The sequence below is a fragment of the Astatotilapia calliptera genome, chromosome 22 (genome assembly GCF_900246225.1).
Source record: "Astatotilapia calliptera chromosome 22, fAstCal1.2, whole genome shotgun sequence".
Taxonomy (NCBI): domain Eukaryota; kingdom Metazoa; phylum Chordata; class Actinopteri; order Cichliformes; family Cichlidae; genus Astatotilapia; species Astatotilapia calliptera.
Window position 1 is genome coordinate 14927374 of NC_039322.1, and position 18516 is coordinate 14945889.

General features: G+C 41.0%; 2 protein-coding genes and 1 non-coding gene across 4 annotated transcripts; 1 reads left to right on the plus strand and 2 right to left on the minus strand.

Annotated features, from left to right (window-relative positions):
* The first annotated feature begins 66 nt into the window (after nucleotides 1-66).
* Nucleotides 67-10170, plus strand: LOC113014215 (type-4 ice-structuring protein-like). Of its 2 annotated transcripts, XM_026155598.1 has the most exons (5): nucleotides 67-116; nucleotides 7867-7964; nucleotides 8714-8782; nucleotides 8885-9008; nucleotides 9774-10170. In XM_026155598.1, exons 1-5 carry the CDS (start codon nucleotides 82-84, stop codon nucleotides 9973-9975), a joined length of 528 nt encoding a protein of 175 aa, XP_026011383.1. In that variant the 5' UTR covers nucleotides 67-81; the 3' UTR covers nucleotides 9976-10170. The 2 variants fall into 2 exon arrangements, with proteins under 2 accessions (XP_026011383.1, XP_026011382.1); XM_026155597.1 differs by lacking the exon at nucleotides 67-116 and having other exon boundaries at nucleotides 7814-7964.
* A 359-nt stretch (nucleotides 10171-10529) lies between these two features.
* LOC113014213 (polyadenylate-binding protein 1) lies at nucleotides 10530-17109 on the minus strand. Its single transcript, XM_026155595.1, has 14 exons — nucleotides 16333-17109; nucleotides 14795-14988; nucleotides 13885-14000; nucleotides 13501-13640; nucleotides 13284-13378; nucleotides 13052-13189; nucleotides 12714-12809; nucleotides 12228-12594; nucleotides 11682-11792; nucleotides 11420-11565; nucleotides 11221-11305; nucleotides 10962-11092; nucleotides 10747-10839; nucleotides 10530-10611 (listed from the first exon to the last, which is right to left on the minus strand). Exons 1-13 carry the CDS (start codon nucleotides 16523-16525, stop codon nucleotides 10747-10749), a joined length of 1905 nt encoding a protein of 634 aa, XP_026011380.1. The 5' UTR covers nucleotides 16526-17109; the 3' UTR covers nucleotides 10530-10611.
* On the minus strand, nucleotides 12882-13018 carry LOC113015445 (small nucleolar RNA SNORA5). Its single transcript, XR_003271115.1, has one exon. It is a non-coding gene; the product is annotated as a small nucleolar RNA SNORA5 (small nucleolar RNA).
* Nucleotides 17110-18516: the final 1407 nt, after the last annotated feature.

Genomic DNA, 18516 nt, shown 5'->3' on the forward strand with positions numbered 1-18516 from the left:
CTCCCTGGATTAGACTGCGGGACTGTCAGTCAAGTGCTGCCTTCAAGGACCCCTCGTATCCTGTTTCTTCTACACTGTGAAATGCATTTACAGTCAGGCTGTACACGTTTTCTAATGTGTGTTTGTAAGCTGGTATTCTTTTAATTTTATTGCACCTGTTCATTGTTACACGGACTGTGTTTTTAATGGGCTAATTTCCTCCCCCCCCACCTGTGTTTGCTTGTTTTTGTGGAGTATTTCCTCATCCTAGCTGAGGATCCAAGGATGCAGGAAGCTTTACTTCCTGGGATAGTAATAACACACTGACCTTAAGTTGTTATAATATTATCTTTGCATTCAGATTGTAATACAAGCGCACAAAATATTCTACAGCTAGGAAACACCTTTTTTTTTATTTTTGTTTAGCTCTGATTTAGCTTTATGATGAAATCCTACCAGAAATAATAAACCAGCTTCTAGGTTATTATAGCTAGTATGGTAAGCTAAACTAAAAAGTGAAGCTACATGTAAAAAAAAAAAAAAAAAAAGTTAAATAAAAGGAAAAAAACTGGACATTTAAAGAAAAAAAATTAAAGCTAACTAAAGCGGTTTTGTAAACTTGAAAAGCCAACTAAAGTTGAATAAAAATAGAGAAAATGTTAGTAGTTCTTCTTTTTGTTAATTTGATCAAATTAAATTAAAGTAAAACAAAAAACGTAATAGATGTGGCTCAGGTGATCGAGCAGGTCGTCTACGGGTTTGTGGATCGACAGTATCCTTGGGCAACTGTCATGAGAATTCCAATGTTTTCTGGAGGACGTGAAGGCAACAGTGGAAAATCAGAAAATATCAAGCCAAGAAATCTGAGCCTCCTCTGTTCTCCTCTGGCTCCAACAGAGAACAACTACAGTGCGGGTTTACAGCTCCAACTCTGCTGAAGCTTGTGATTAAAACTTGGATCAGACTAACTCAGTTTACTCGATAAGAGGTGGAAAAAAATGATGATCTTACTTTGAAATACTGAAACATAATGCAACTTTGTACTACCTTAACTCTGAGCTGGAGTGAGGGTGAGACCACCAACCTAGAGCAGAACAAAGACTTGAAGAGGAAATGGGACCTCCTCTTGTGCCTCCTAAATATTTTTTAGGACTTTGTGGGTCTTGTGTCATTTTTCATTCTTTCTGCGGTCTGCGATGAAGCCAGAGAAGTCCAAAGGAGGAACTAGTCCTCCCTCACTTTTTTTGTTAAACTGAATCTGCATTAAGTCAAAGATTGAACCTAATCTGTTTCCACTAAAAAGCCCATTTTAAACAAATTAGAGCCCAGTGAGAAACTGGAAATCGCACAAAGGACAAGAAAAACCGTCAGAAATAGTGTTTACTGCAGAGTCTGCAAACAGCTGAAGGATTTCTGCAGATGCGCACTTTATAACTGTGAATGAGTGTGTGCCTGACTAGTGCATGCTTTTATTTCCCGACCCCAGTTCATAACTTCAAGGTCCATGGCTTATGTTCACTTCCTCTGACATTTGTCTGTTGATCCTGTTCTCCAGTTTTCTAATGGGATCTTGTGTCAGCATGGACTGAACTCCACGATGGATACAACTTTGATGATGGAGGTTTCAAGATTAGGTCCAAGCAAAGCTGCTACGGGTGATCCTCTGACCTAAATACTGAGCATTCTCACTCTTTTTTTTCCTTCTTAAATATTCAGTTTGTCTCATTGTTTGCTATATTACAATTATTATCATTTACAGACATCTTGAACATGTGCTGTTCCCTCTAAAGAGACCTGTGAAATTTCTGGTTTTAGAAACACCGCAGACATGCAGGAAATTTAAGTAACTTCTGAAACAAGCTGTTTTAGCATCTCTCGCTTTCTTCTGATTGGCTGCCACTCATAAACAAAGGGTTTGAGCAGCAGGTTGGTGGGGCTTCTGTGCTTACAACTGTGCATCTGATGATTATAGACATCACACAGAGACAAGAATAAAAAAAGAAACTGGCAGAAAATGAGTGTTTACAGCTGTCAGAGCCAATCCCTGTAATGGACTGGCAACTTGTCTATTTCAGTATCTATCTGCACTTACATTTCAAGCCATTACACATTTAAATTTTTGTGATTACAGCTTGTAGTAGCTCATGAAAATACAAAATCTGGTAGCGCAAACTAGTAGAATAATTATTAGAATGTATTTAATTTTGTTTTGGGGGATGCAGTGCATCTAGAAAGTATTCACAGCACTTTTCTTGTTCCACATTTTGTCATGTTACAACTTTATTCCAATGTGCATTAAATTCATTTGTACCTCAAAATTCCATGAAAAACTTTGTTTAAAATTCTTGAAACTTTATTGAATATAAAGAACAAAAGTTTAACATGTACCTAAGTATTCACAGCCTTTGTCATGACACTCAGACTTGAAGTGAGGTGTATCCTGTTTCAACTTACAATCCGTCATTGTTCCTATAGCTTAACTGGAGTCCTGTGATGATTTCAGTTAATTGGATGTGATTTGGAAAGGCACACACTTGTATATACGAGGTCCCATAGTTGACAGTACAGGTCAGCGCACAAACCAAGCCATGAAGTCCAACAAATTGTTTTTAGATCTCGGAGACAGGATTGTACCGAGGCGCAGATCTGGGGAAGGGTACAAAAAAATTCTGCAGGATTGAAAGTCCCAATGAACACAGTGGCCTCCTCCATCACCCATAAATGGAAGAAATTTGGAGCCAACAGGTCTCTTCTTAGAGCTAGCCTTTAGTCAGGTGACCAAGAACTTGACGGTTACACTGACAGAGCTCCAGCTGCTCTCTGGTGAGATGCGAAGCATAGGGTCATCATTTCTCCAGCACTTCATTAATCAGGCCTGTATGGTAGAACAGCCAGGTGGAAGCCACTCCTCAGTAACAGGCCCATTACAGCCTCTCTGGAGTTTGTCATAAGACACCTGAAGGAATCTCAGACCACGAGAAATAAAACCCTCTGGTCTAATGAAACAAAGATTGAACTCTTTGGCCTGAATACCAAGGAAACCAGGCATCGCTCATCACCTGGCCAATACCATCCCTACAGTAAAGCATGGTGGTGGCACCATCATGCTGTGGGGACAGTTTTCAACAGGAGGGACTGGGAGACTAGTTAGGGTCAAGGGAAAGATGAATGCAGCTATGTAAATAGACATCCTTTATGATAAACTGCTGCACAGCACTCTGGACTTCAGACTGAGACGAAGGTTCATCTTCCAGCAGGACAATGACCCTAAGCACATAGCCAAGATAACAAAGGAGCGCCTTCAGGACCACTCTGCGAATGTCCTTGAGTATGCAAGCCAGATCCCACACTTGAACCCAATTGAACAGCTCAGTGCACAGATGTCTTCAGAAAAGGAGCTACAGCTGTTGTATTCCTAATATCAAGCTGCTCTTGAGCTAGAGACATAGTCAGAAGTGGGCAAAGAAGAAAAAGGAACTGGATTGTTGCTCATTGGTCCAAAGTTCTCTTCAGGTGAAAGTAAATTTTGCATTTCGTTTTGAAGTCAAAGTCCTGGAGTCTGGAAGGAGAGTGGAAAGCCACAGAATCCAATGTGTTTGAAGTCCAGGGTGAAGTTTCTGCAGGCTGTGATGAGTTGGCATGCCATGTCATCTGCTGCTGTTGGAGGTGGTTAGCCACTGTGTTTTATCAAGTCCAGAGTCAATGCAGCGTCCACTGAGAGATTTTAGAGCACTTCATGCTTCCATCTGTGGACAGGCTTTATGGAGGTGCAGGTTTCCTGTTCCAGGAGGAATAAGTACCAGCCCACGGTACCAAAACTAGCATGTTTTTCTCACCGTGTTATTACCGCCGGGTCGCCTAATCTGAACCTCACAGAGAGTCTGGGGGAAACATGAAAACAGCCTGGCCTCAGCAGCGCCAAAACCCGATCACCTCCGTGTTACACCACCCTGATGCAGTAATTCTTGCTAACAGAGCCACAGTCAAGTACTGAGTATATAAATTAACTGGATGAAATATTCTAACAATCTGAGACACTGGATTTCTGTTTTTCATGAGCTATAAGCCATAACCATCACAACTAAAACAAAAAACTTCATATGTTTCACTTTAGATATAATGACAATAACATAAATGAAAGTTTTCCTTTCAGGCATAACTTAACAGCATTAAGATGCTCTTGTATATAGCTCTTCCACAATCGGGTACAACATTTAAAAAGTTGATAGCTAGCAGCACATCAGTTTTGTCTATTTTAATATAAGAGGGCAGCTTAGTACATGATTCACTTTAGCAGCAGCTGCTTTACTGAATGTTATTACAGCTCTGAGTACGTTAGTGCTTCTTTCCCGCTGAGTTGAGCGCGTAATGCAATCAATCATTTTTATGGATGAGCGAGAGCCTCAGGGGGTCAAAGCTTAAAGGAAAGACAGAATCAGGACACTTTTTCTTTTTTCATGCTGACATCTTTTCGAGTAAATGCCCCCATTGTTCACGTCGTAGCTCTGCTGAACTACTTTATTCCTGCTGCACACACTTTAATGTCAAGTGATGCATCCTCACGTCGATTGCATACCACAAAGCAGATGGTTCTGTGTCTGGAGCACTTTTTAGAGACGCAAACAGCTTAAGCCAATAGGACAGTGCAGGCCTGGACACAGAGAATAAATGCTGGGTTGCAAACATGGTGCATGTTTCCACATCTGGTTTTGATCAAAGCTTTACGGTCATAATCTCATTTTCAAAAACTCCACTGCAGACTTTTCCCACCAGATGAATAGAGGCTCACGATACATTTGTACAAGGTTTATTAAACAGCTCGTGTTGTTTATGCTCCCTGCTCACATATTTCTATCCAAACACATGTATGAGATTGTTTATTACTGGCTGGGGTGGGAAGCAGTCGGGAATTAATCATTTTACAGCAGCTATAAAGATAGATTGGAGGCAATAACACCCTGCTGGATGTAAGCCAAAGGTAGAAGGTTTACATTCACATGAATGAGTGTAATCCATGACAGTGCTTCCTAAAGAACAGCTGAATGAGGCAGCTTGAAATATTTTTTTTTCCCACTTAATAAAAAAAATGTTCTGCTTAGTAATTAATTAGAGTAATTAAAGATGAACAAATTCAAAAAGGGTGATATTTTGTGTTATACAGCATGAAGTTAGCATGCTAACATTTGGTGTTATTTTATTTTGCAGGTACCGTTATGGTCAAAAGTTCTTACATCCACTCATCATGGTCATTTCAAATTTCATGGTAATTTTAGCTTTCAGTGATTTATTGAACTGTTCTTTATCCGGGGTGGAATGATTGTACAGCATAAATCTTTGATGACTTTAAAAGACAATGGCTGAGTGTTACTTAATTCACTTTGGATCTTCTCCAATCCACATGGGGTCGAAAGTATAAATACAGACTTATAAGTGTTTATAATCGGTTAGATGTCCCTCAGCACGATGCACGGCAGCCAGATAGTTTTGGTAGGCATGAGCAAGCCTCTGGTATAGTTCTGGCTGAATATTTGACCACTCTTCTTGGCAGAAAGTTAATTTCCTGGTATGAAACCAGCTCTGACGTGTAGTACACAAAGTTTCAATAGGGTTGAGGTTTATGCTTTGGGAAGACCATTCCTAAAGCTTAATGTTAGCCAGCTTTATCCATTCCCAAACCAATTTTGATGTGTTTGGGATCATTGCTCTGTTGTAAAAGCCAACCGTGTCCAGGTTTCAGGTGTTGATTTGAGGGGAAGTTGAAGAGTAGTCCTCCTCCATCGTTATTCTTTGCGCAATGTAACAGTACTGGTAACAAAACAACCCCAAAGCATGATGCTACCACCAAGCTGCTTGACAGCTTGTATAGTTTAGTGTTCTTAGGTTTCAAAGCTTTACATTTACTCTTCCAAACATACCTCTTGTCATTGTGGACAAATAGCACAATCTTTGTCTCATCTAACTATAAAGCTATCCTCCAGAAAGCATTTAGCTCGTCCATGTGGGCAGCAGCAAATTTTAGTTGAGGTTAAAGGTGTTGATTTTATGGCAACACTTCTTATTCGGTCAGCAATCTCTCAGTCCATGGAGACTTAAAACTGGCAGCAGTTCATGACAGGCTTGAGCCTTAGTAGTTCCTGGGTTGTTCCAGAACATCTTAACCAATTTCCTCTCATTTGAGGGTGACAGTATGAGTCTTCTCCAAACCTTGTAAGAGTGGTGCCACGTTCAAATAACTTGTATTTATGTTTAGAAATGGCTTGAAGAGACCTTCCCAACTAGTGTAAATCTACAATTCCCTTTCTTAGATCTTCACTGAGTTCCTGAAAACAGGAGCACAACACTGCCATCAAGCCTATGATAATCCATTGCCATATATGTTGATGTTAATGTCACCAAAAGTCTTCTCAGAGATGGCCTTGCTGTCGTAATGCTGACGCTGTTAGTTATGATCAAGTGTTTTCTTCAATCAGCGTGATAAGATGCACAGTCATGTGTTTACTGAGTTCCTTGGACTTTCCCATTGTTCTGAGTATAGGTTTATCTAAAGACCTTGCAATAATTAAACGTTTTTATGATGTCAAAAAGAAACTACCAGTTGTTCTCTAATGAAAGGTTAAATGTAAAGTTAAAAGCCCCAAATTACAATAACGTCCATGCCTCTGATCAGTGGATCAGTGGATGTGAAGCCAAAAAGTAACTCAGACCTCCATTCTTCGTACTGGCCACCAGGGGGCGATAGCTGTGATGGCAAAAAAACAAACAAAAAAAAGCCAAAAACAAATTCCAGTCCTGAAGACGTCTGAGAGAAACTAGCTCTCAAACATGATCTCCGTTAACATGTTGCTGTTGACTTTGTGGTTTCTGGGACTCATTTTATTATTATAAAATATTAGGACATTTAAAAAACAGAAACGAAGCTTTTTTCAGAGAGCAGAATTATTCAGACACAGTGACCTGCCCCTTGATCATTACATCCAGTTTTGAAACACCAATGACAAAAAGACTCATCATAAGGCTTCAAACCGGGACTAAATTAACTAATGGATGACATCACGACAGCTGCGTCCATCTTTTATACCACCTATGCTTCTTAAAAGGCAAAGCTATATTATTTCACCCATTGTTCGCTGGTTTCATGTCACCAGGTCGTCTCTAGTTGCTTCCTGTAACTGTTTTACTTTTCAAAGATGAACATAAAATAACAAAACCCGGGACGGTAGAAACTTGTGCTTCAGTATGTGGCTTACATATTACTACACCATGGATTTTCAATAGTTCTTCATCTGCTTTAGTTTGGTGCCACCCCAGTCCAAAAATCATAGAAAGGCTCCTGGCTTAGGGAACTATAGAAACAGAATATACAAATGGCAAGATTTTTGATTTAACCTCTGTGAACCACACATGGATTTATTGAATTTATCCAATAAGATGATTTGATCTGGGCCAAAGTGGTCTTTCTTTAGAGAACTCCATAGTTTACCAAAGAGTCCAGTGCTTTGTACACACACTGAAGAACACATCAATAAACTAATCAGTCATAAGAACTCAGTTTACTCAATATACTCCTGAGCTTTCACAATGTGTGCACATCTTACTGAGAAATGAACACAGAAGCACAACACTGACATCAACCCTGATTTTATAATCACACGTATCACATCTGTTAAAGATGATGTCACCAAAAGTTCCCCCAACCTCACTGGCCTCACTGTGGTAACCTTGATACTGTTCTTGATGATTAAATATTTTTGCCTAATCATCATGATAAGAGCCACACTCATGTTGGCTGTTGGACTTTGCTTGGGTTTGCCCAGCTGGCAGACAGAGCAGCAAGGTTCAGCATCCAGTAATGTTTTTTTTCTTTCTTTCTTTGTCTCATCCAATCAGATCTCCGTCTGACAGGAATGCATCATCACCCTGGGCTATAAGAAGTGTAAGAGTCCTGAGTAAAGCCACCATCTGGTCCACATTCTCCTGCAGCACAGGTGAGTCTGATTTATTTTCTAATAGGTTTGAATTAAAACCTTTTCTCTCCTTTCCCCCAAAAAGCCTTAAATTGTTTATATTTTCTGAGACTTGCTGTAAAAGTGCACCTCGTAGTATGTGAAATGTCAGCATTTAACAGTGACGTGAGGCAGAGCTCAGAGGCAGCAAAAGTTTATTTAAAGACAGGCATTAAATAAGCCAACTCCTACAAACATTTACTATGCTACTTAAATGCAATAATAGAGCAGAACGTAATATAAATGCTGGAAATGTAAAGAAAATGACTTTTAAAAGTACTCTCATGTGTAGGATTGATCCTTAAAGTTATATTTTTACATAAAAATTCTGGAAGAGGCACTTTTTATGTGCTTTAAGTAAATTATAGCATTTCTTTTGCTAGTTAACAACCAAAGAAGCAAGAAGCTCATTAAAAATAAACAAAAAAAACCTCATTCCAGTTTCTACCCAGGTTGAGCTTCAAGGCTTAATTTTCTCTGTGATAAATTATTTCAAAGGTTTAGAGTATATAAGCTATAATCACTGACTGCTGAAGTTTGAAAAAATACACAAAACATTGATTCTGTTTCCATGTGACAACAAGTCAAACCAGGATTCCTAGACAATAACTTTGTCATTGACTCACCTGATTAAACATGGTGTGGATGTTGTGGGTGACTTCAGGCAAATACTGCTTTTTAACATCTAACGCCTCAAGCGCACTGCTCACCAAACGTTATGTGTTGTGCAGGTGTAATCCAGTCAGCAGTCATGAAATTCTCCCTCATTGTCGCCGTTGTCGTGCTCGCCCTGGCACAAGGTATGACCAGATTTTGACATTTTTGTTAAATATCTATCGGGGAAGGTGGGAAGTTTAAAAACAAACAAAACACTTTATTTCATTTCTGTTTTTTTCCAACAGGAAGCTTTGCACAGGAAGCCTTAAATCTTGACAACCTCAGTCAGTACTTTGAGGACCTGAAGAACAAAATGCCTCAAGACCTGAGTGAGATCATCCGCAACCCAGATCTGGTCAACCAGGCTCGGTGAGTAACCAACTATCTGCAAAACGTCTTCACACGCATGTAGACGTGTTCAGAATGATTAAAACTGGACTTTGTCCACTGTTAAATAACCAGCCAACAGCTCCTCTGTGCCTCTCAGTGATAACGTAATCATGCAAGGCAGACCAGACCCACACAGTAACCCTGAGCACTGCGTGTGTGATAGAGATGTTCTTATCTCTGTGTTTTTACTAGCTGCGATAAGTGCAGGGAAGCTTATTGTAATAATAGACTAGTTACTGTATTTATTTACAATTACTTGGCATTTTTTTTGCATATATATAAATGAAATAGTCATTAATACGTGATCATATAAACCAAGCAGTTTGTAATTATGATTATCAAGCACTTTTTAAATAAAATAAGATTTATTTATATATCGCCAAGATGCTTTATACTATAAGGTAAGGACCCTACAATAATAAAGAGAAAACCTCAACAATCAGATGATCCCTCTATGAGCAAGCACTTGGCAACAGTGGGAAGGAAAAACTCCCTTTTAATAGGAAGTAATCCCCAACAGAACCAGGCTCAGAGGGTCAGCCATCCTCCGTGACTACTGTGATTAATATGCAGTACATGTAGCTGAAATATGAGTATTTCTACCACTCATACTCTACATGTATTTATACCTAAATTGTCAATAAATGAGAGGTGTGAGCATGTAAAGAAGCCTGCCAGTAAACATGGCCAGTGGTGCGTTTCTGATTTCTAAATGTAACAGTGAGTCATTTTCTACCCTAACAGGACTTTCTTGGAGGAGAGGAAAGCCCAGCTGGAGCCTCTGGCCATTCAGATCCAGGAACAACTGAGGGCCGCTTCCACCAACGTGGAGGAGCAGCTCAAACCTCTGGCCACCCAGTTGCAGCCCATGTTTGAGAACCTCCAGAAGCAGGTGGAGGCTATGGTCCAGACAATGAGAGATCAGGCTGCTGCCATCGGCAACTAAATGAAAACGATCAGCTTCTCTAGCAGACGTGCCACCACATCACCATCTTTTGTCGTGGACTGAATTCATACAGCTGCTCGTGTTGGATGGCTGACTTGACATCAGGGAGCCTAAAAATGTGTTTCAGTGCTTGTTAATGTTTGACTGTTCCTCCTGTCACAAAAGCACAAATAAAGAAAAAGACTTGAAACACAACTTCTGTGGTGGTTTCATAATGTGAACTAGTGATGCCTCAGATCGAGCATGTAACAGATGTGTTTTATTATTCGTTTTATTCAAGCAAGCAAAGGTCAGGGGAAAATTGACAACAACAGGTCCAAACATTCAAAAAAGAAATTGATAAAATGGCAGAAAGGAATGCTTTCAATCTTTTGTTCCACAGAATTCTCCTTTAAAACCCCTCAAAACTGAGCATTTTTTATTTGAACTTTTTCCCTTTTTTCCCCCCATCTTTCATTCAACAAACCAGACCTGATGTTTCTGTTCATTGTAGGCCGGGCTGGAGATTTGTTTTCATTGTTATTTTTTTTAATATATTATTTATTTTCTTTTTACTTTGTTTTGTGTGTTTTTCAACTTTTTCCACTGTGAAATTCTTTTGTCCATCGGTGAAGCTGGTCTCAAGGTTCCACACTCCTGCGGGAAAAAAAAAAAAGAAAAAAAAAAAAAAAAAAAAAAAAAAAAAGATGTGACGTTTTCTATTTACAAGAGGCTCTAAATGAAATGAAAGCACTAGCCTCTCCTTGTTACAGCAGCTCTGAAAAGTCATACCTAAACACTTGGGACACCAGCTGAATTGGTCACTGTCTTCTGGGCGGCTTCCTTGGCCTGATGAGCCTGCAGTACAGCCACAGCCTCATCCACCTAAACACAGCAGGTCACCTAATGTTAGCAACAGCGAGCACTCTGCTCTCCTTTTTAAGAGGAAGACTCTTAAAATAATTAACGGCCTGACATTGTTGATAATAACTTGCGTAAGTACTGACCTTTGAGCGGAGAGACTCTGGGGACTCCAGCATGTGGAGCAGCTCTGAGTTGTCGATCTCCAGCAGCATGCCTGTGATCTTGCCTGCCAGGCTGGGGTGCATGTTCTGGATCAGTGGAAACAGACGCTCACCTATTGGAGGGACACATAAGAGATTTAAAGACAGGATGAACAAAGAAAGGCCATGCCTGTACTCAGTACTACTGCTATAGATAGGCTAAGGCTACATTTAGTCATGGAGAGCTGCTACTAAACCTTACCCAGCATCTGCTTCTGCTCCTGAGGAGGAGCAGCAGCCAGCATGGAGGCAGTCAGAGGCTCCTGTCCCTGGACGTGGACTGCAGGCTTTGGGAAGATTGGAAATTTTAAAAAAAATAAATAAATTTATGTACATCCCAGTTTTTCCTCAGTTGTAGGGCAGAAAAAAAGCCATTAGTTCTAGATAATGAGCATTCCTACCTGCTGCATGTTAACTTGTGGCTGAGTGTTCATGTGCTGTTGGGTATTGCGAACTCCTGCTGCATACTTGTACTGAGGTACTCCACGCACGGGGGTAGCTGCTGCGGCAGCTGCAGTGGCTGGTCGGGGGCCCATGGTCTGAGTGGCTGAAGGGGGGAAAAAAGAAAAAGAAAAAACAAAAAGGATGAGCATGAAATATAATAACTAACAAGCAGAAGAGTTACAGGACACAACTGTGTGTGGACAGTGTCAGTGGACTGACCGACTCGCTGGGTGGTCATCATGCGGGGCACCTGGGAGGAAGGCCGCACTGTGCTGAAGGTTTGAGGGCGAGGGCCTGAGGGACGTATTCCACCCGACATGTTCTGGAAGTCTATGGACAAATAAAATCAAACTGCTATTAATATCCCATTTATAGTTCATTAGTTAAATTCATTCAAGCCCAACACACACTCCAGAAGGTGCATTTGAATATTTTAGCAGCACAAACATCTCATTCTCATTTCAGCTCCTTTTCATACTTGTTCTGCTTTCTGACCAGATAAAGTGAAAAGTATGTAAATGAAAACAGCTTTATTGGGAATTTGACTATATTAAGAAACAGTGCTGTCTCTGAACATCTCTAAATGAGCCGTTCAACTGAAGTAGACTATGGACACAAAACGCAGGTGGTCTGCTGATTTTTGCATAATTGGTGAAAATAATAGACAATCTGTATTTTACAAAATAACATATCTTTCAAGTCTCTTTTAAAACAAGAATAAATATCAACACAAATATTACAAAAGGACAACCTCTGAATACTCACGCTGTGGTCGAACATTTTGGGTGGTCCAGCGTGGGCTCGGGCGGAGCTGGGCCATCTGGCCAGCAGCTGGGTAGTAAGCGGCACGGTTCTGGGCCTGGGGGATGGCTGCCATGAAGTAGCCGGACGGCGGGGCGGCCTGGTACGGGTTAATGACTGGATTTGGCACTGCGCGCACACTGGCCATGCGCTGCATGTACTGGTTGGTCAGGTGGGCTTGACGCTCCTCTTTCCTCTGGGCCAGGGCCACGTACAGCGGCTTGGTGGCTACGATACGTCCGTTCATTTCTGTCACAGCTTTGGTGGCCTCCTCTGGGGACGAGAAGCAGACAAAGCCAAAGCCTTTACTGCGCCCTCCTTCCATCATCACCTGAGAGAGAAGAGAAAAGGCATTTATAAATACTACATAGTCACCAACTGCCAGTATCATAATAGAGAGCATTAAAAGATCATTAGTGCCAGCTCATAAAATTCTATTATCGGTCATACCTTGGCACTGGTTATGGTGCCGAATGGCGAAAACTCCTTCCTCAGACGTTCGTCGTCTATTCCATCGTCAAGGTTCTTCACATACAAATTAACACCCTGCAAATAACCAAAAGTAATCTTGTAACTTCTTATAAACACTACATATACAAAGTGATCTCCAGCAGATGTTTTTGTCTGCAGCACATTTTTATCCCCAGGATCCACGGTGAAGGAAAGTGGGGCCCATGAACTACAGTGTCACTGTTGCAGCCATTTTGGCCAGTGCAGCCCACCAAAGAGGGAGCACTGAATTTGACAAAGCTGCGGTCTCTGGGCAGACTTGTCAAGAAGAAACGAACCTGGTAGCGAGTCATGCGGTCTTGCTTCATCTGCTCAAATTTGCGCTTCAGCTCAGTCTGTCGCTCCACCTTCTTCTGGGCGCGGCCGACATACATAAGCTTGCCGTTCATCTCCTTCCCGTTCATCTCATCCACCGCCTCAAGAAAACATGAAATCGGGTCAAGTTTGTGAACATTTTCTGACGGATACGATGTTTACTTTTTTTGTTGAAAGAAATTAAACGTGGCTCACCTTTTGGGCATCCTCGTGTCTTTCAAAGCTAACGAACCCAAACCCTCGAGACTTTCCATTTTCGTCCGTCATGACCCGGATACTCATGGCATTACCTAAGAAACAAAAAAACCTTATTGCCTTCCTTTTTTTTTTTTCTTTTTTTTTTTTAAAATACCTCTTTATGCCAACACTGGAGCAGCTGAAACCATTTTAAAGTTGGGACACGCCGACTTACCATATTTACTGAAGAGCTCCCTCAGCTTCTCATCGTCCATCTCATCGCCAAAGTTTTTAATGTAGACATTTGTAAACTCCTTGGCTCGGGCACCCAACTCAGCCTCGCGCTCTTTGCGAGATTTGAAGCGGCCCACAAACCTGCATTAAAAGGATATTTTAAAACTTACAAGCGCATTCATTATGGGGGACAGTAAAAATTAGTACAGTTTAATTACTGCATAACTGTTATGACTTATTTGTATATTACAGCTATACACTTTTATCACAAACAAACTTCATCAACATTGCACTGAAACATCCAACACTGTTGGTTAACATGACTCAGCAGCTTTCAGAAATTATACATCCAAACACCTGGAAGCCAGTGAATACATTCACTTACACTTTCCGGTCATTGAGCAGCATGCCATTCATTTTCTCAATGGCTCGTTCAGCCGCCTCCTGAGTCTCAAAATGCACAAACCCGTAGCCTTTAGAGCCATTCTCGTCACAAACCACCTTACAGGAAGAGAACACATGCAGCTTTTAAAAACACACACAGACACAAACATGCAGCAACAAGTATACTTAACCTGAACAGTCTGTAGGATCACACTCACATTAAAACATTGTTATTATTATATGGTCATGTTACTGTATATGAATGTTTATATTGTTTATATTGTTATTGGTTGTGTATATTTGTGTGGAAATATTCTATGTACATATATTGTTTAAAATTCAGATCAGATGCCTAACTGCATTTTATTATTTTGAGTTGTGCATTTTTCCAGCGATGATACGTTGAATCTAACCTGTCTCACTGTTACCTTTTCTAATATTTCTGGCTTTGCAGCCAGTTTTATCACGAAAAGTATACCCTGAAAAATAACCTGCATATTATGATTTGTAATAAACCAATTAGAAAATCTAAACACGGTCTAATGAATGAATGTAAATCTTTCTCTGGATCCAGTGTGTCACTTTACATCCAAACTGACTGGTTCAGGGATGCAAACCCTCTCCTCCTTATAATCTGTTTTTCTCTACATCTCCACATTACTATGTTGCAGCTACAGATCCAAATTGACGCGTTTTTCCATCTTTCGTGACGTGAGGAGTGAGTATTCCGGTGTCAGCAGAAAAGGTGAAAAAATGTGTTAATGGGAGAATGCTTTTCACAACTCTGTAGCACATAGTCTCTAGTAGAGCTCTTGCATGCGAATACAATCATACGACCTGCTGAGCCACCTCCACCTCTGCTTTCAGGTTACCTGTAACAAAAGGGAGAGAAAGGGGCAGAAAAGCTTTACCTTGCAGGACAGGATGTTGCCAAAAGCGGAGAAGGTGTCATAAAGAGCCTTGTTGTCAATGGACTTGTCAAGATTCTTGATGAAGATGTTTCCCACGCCGCTTTTTCTCAGTGATGGATCACGCTGCGACCACATGATGCGTACAGGCTGCCCCTTTATCACGTCAAAGTTCATGGTGTCCAGTGCACGCTCAGCTGAAGAGAGACGGAGAAGGGGGGGGGTTAAAAGAAATGATTAGGTCTGAGTCATCCATTGTGTTTGGGTGTGATAGCAACCAGCTGATATGCAGGTTAGTCTTGAGAGGGGGGGGGGGGGGGGGGGGGTTGTGAAAAGCTGTTTAGCAAACCAATGTGAGAAATCTTGATTTACAAGATTTTTTTCCCCTGAGCCATTTCAAAGAAATGAAAGCAGCATTAATTCTGTAAAGGTGTTAAGGCACATTAGCATGTGTTAGTCCTCCTTTCAGGTATCATCCCCCAGGGCAACTTCACAGTAGGTGCTTTAATCGACTTCCTTCAGTTCAAACTGGTCCTTCTGGTCACAAGTACATCAGCATATGTACATTAGTAACCTCTTGCGTTCTCCCCACTGAGAGCAAAACAGCAAATATTACATCCTGTGCATTAATTGGGGCTAACCTTAGTTCATCTGCACCTTAATCTCAATATTAAACCCCTCTGGTGAATCTAGATGCTGTCAAGCATCCCCACTAGTTTCCCCAAACTTAGACAAATAAACCTGAAGGCATTGCTGTACATATGCATTTCAACTGGCAACAACTTTAAAATCAGAAAACATCCTACAAATAAAGTGTGTGTGTGTGTGTGTGTGTGTGGGGGGGGGAACACAAGTGGAGTCAAACCATTAGGTAAATATGAGATGATGGAACAACATCTGAACAAACTGAAACATGGTCAAAATTCTGGCCATCGCTGTTGAAGATTAGAAACATACTCAAGAGTCCCTTTTCTCTTTGCTCAAACAGTGTTAGGCAGAAAACGTTTATAGAGGTGGATGGAGGCAGGTTTGTGGCCTCTAGACAGAAAAGCATTTTGCAAAAAAAAAAAAAAAAAAAAAAACTTGTTTGAAAGTCAGCACTCTTATTTTTCCCTTCCTTTAAGCCTGAGATCTGTGGACTCATTGGTTTAATTTAGCACTTTGTGATTTTTGTCTTGAAAGGTTCTATACAAATAAAATTTTACTTACTTATTTTTCCCTGATGCTGATAAATGTTTACACCACCACTTCTAAACTGTTGTCTAATCGTTTTAAGGGTAAGAGTTGGGGTGTTGTCCGCACAGAAGGGAGATAAAAGTGGACCAAGTATTCGCTCGGCAGCCTGCAGCAATGCTACATTACTGGGGAGGGCTGGGCGGACTCGGTGCTGCTACGCCACTGCTGGGAGGTTCACATGAGGAGACCCTACCTACAACATGTCGGCCGCAGTCACGTGTAGTAGGAATAGGCTAGCTCTCACTTGTCACTGATTTCTTATAAAGCACATTTTCTCAAATGTTATATTTAAATAAATTACTTACCGTCCGCCGGTTGCTGGAAGTTTACATAGGCGTATCCCAAGGAACGCCGGGTGATCATGTCCCTACAGACCCGGATAGAGAGGATTGCTCCGGCTGGGCTGAATTTCTCGTACAGCATGGCCTCGGTCACATCTTGATGCAGATCTCCGACGTACAGGGAGGCCATGGGGTAACTGGGAGCACTGGGGTTCATTTTCCCGTGGCTGTGGAGGCTAGTAGAATAATCGTACGAAGCTATATGTTCTTAAAGAAAAAGTTTGCGACGATGAGCCAATACCTCGGTTGTCCAACGGTCGCTAGCGTCACGTCGGTTCGGGGCAGAACGTGATACAACCGTTGACTAGTCAAGTCAGTTGCAGTGTTTTCGGGTAAAAGAATTTATAAGACGGAGATGCTAAAATGGCAAAACGTCGACTTCTTATTGGCTTAAAACTGTCATTCAAACCTGACATGCAGAAATAAAAGCAAATATAGCGGTACTTGGCCTCGCTACGGAATCAGTAACACGTCGACTAAAAAAATTCGATACGTTAGGCAGCCCCTGCTTGTACGTTACCGTCCAGTCCTCGAATGTCTCCTCCAGCTTCACCGACTTGTTACAAAAAGAAAAGTAAACGGAAAAAAAAAAAGATTTTTTGGCGTTTTTTATGTTTTAAATTTTTTTTGTATTTTTATTTTTTTATAGAATGTGTGCCGAGCGAGCTCAGGAGCACACACGCACTCACACAGCACTGACAGCCGGGGTTGAGGGGGAGGAAGTCCTCGGGAAGTTGTCTGATATATACTACTGGGCGCGTCACCGAAATGGACCAATCATTGTTTGGCGAGAGAGAAAGAAAAAAAAAAAAGATAACAAAGGGGCGTTGACCACTACTCTAGGCGTGATGATGAAATCATGAAAAACGTTTTGTTAAATCCTCAAAATGCCTGATTGTGCCCACCAGAAAGCTCTCTTGTTAAGTGATGATGCAGAAGAACGAGCTAAATTCGCGCTCTTTAGTATCAACTGGCGGGAAAGGCAATGCCCATATTCATATACATACATGCAACATTCCCAACTGCTAATCAGTTTTAACACTGAAACTGCGATAGGCATGGCTGAGACACCCCTCCCTCATTTGGCAAGAGTCTGAGGTTATTTAGGACTATATGTAAGGGTTTTAAGGAAGGATGCACACCCCTTTAACTCTACATTATTAAGCTTTCATACATATTTAGTGACTTAAGTCATTAAATGATACCTTTACAGAAATGAAAGAGAGCTTCAGTGACTGTCACTGATCAAAGGTGAACAGACCCACTGATCTGAAGTGGCCCACTGATCAAAAAAAAAAAATACCCACAGATATAAAGTGAATAAGTGAGAATATTTTCTCCCACATTCCACCTAAATGCATCACATGTGCCCTTTAATACATCACTATCTGCAGAGGGCAGTGTTTTCAGTCCAGGAAGCATCCATCTCTCGTCAGACCAGAATACAACTGTGTCTGATCTTTAGTGTTAATTTTGCACCTCAAACTGCTTTATAATTCTTCTACAGGCAGTGATATGATGAGAGTACAAGGTTTTATCCCATATAAAGGGTGAAATTTGACATGCCATTCAAATTTTATTCACTTCAGCCACCTAAAATCGCTTAAATCTTCCATAGGAATTAATTGGTCAAGTAGCAGCTATGGTGCAGATGATCAAATACACTCGAGTACGTGTGAGCGCTTCTATAAAAGCAGACATTTTGACATTCATGTGTGTGAACACAATGCCACAACCTTCCCAGTAGTGGACATCCCAGCCGGAACAAGGAACAAGTATGGCTTGTTTTAAAGTTTACTTAGGAGAAACCCTCTTCTCTCTCTCAAAAGAACACGAGTACAGTAGGTCTTTGTTTAATTGAGTCGAAACAAGGATGGATGAGTTCTTGGACAATGTTCTTTGGACAGATGATTAAGATTACGCATGGCAGTGGAGGAGTCCTAAAATGGGCAAATTGCACTCACTCATCCTACTATGAACTCCTCTATATGCCAAAATGATTTGTCTGATAACTAAAGTTTGACCAAAACTGCGGTCATTGTCTTGCTGCAGACGCAAGCACAGCAGGAAATCTATAACAGAATGGTTGAAAAACAAAGGAATCAAGGTGTTACAATGGCTCAGTTATGTCCACACCTCAACCTCATT

What these genes read in the sequence shown, in the direction of transcription:
- LOC113014215 (XM_026155597.1), top strand. Translation starts at nt 7,829, where the DNA reads ATGTTTTTTTTCTTTCTTTCTTTGTCTCATCCAATCAGATCTCCGTCT. An exon ending in CGTGCTCGCCCTGGCACAAG is followed by an intron (nt 8,783 to 8,884) that starts GTATGACCAGAT and finishes TTTTTCCAACAG; the next exon opens with GAAGCTTTGCACAGGAAGCC. An exon ending in GATCTGGTCAACCAGGCTCG is followed by an intron (nt 9,009 to 9,773) that starts GTGAGTAACCAA and finishes CTACCCTAACAG; the next exon opens with GACTTTCTTGGAGGAGAGGA.
- LOC113014213 (XM_026155595.1), bottom strand. Translation starts at nt 16,525, where the DNA reads ATGAACCCCAGTGCTCCCAGTTACCCCATGGCCTCCCTGTACGTCGGA. An exon ending in CTTCCAGCAACCGGCGGACG is followed by an intron (nt 14,989 to 16,332) that starts GTAAGTAATTTA and finishes GTCTCTCTTCAG; the next exon opens with CTGAGCGTGCACTGGACACC. An exon ending in GGAGCAGAAGCAGATGCTGG is followed by an intron (nt 11,093 to 11,220) that starts GTAAGGTTTAGT and finishes TCCCTCCAATAG; the next exon opens with GTGAGCGTCTGTTTCCACTG.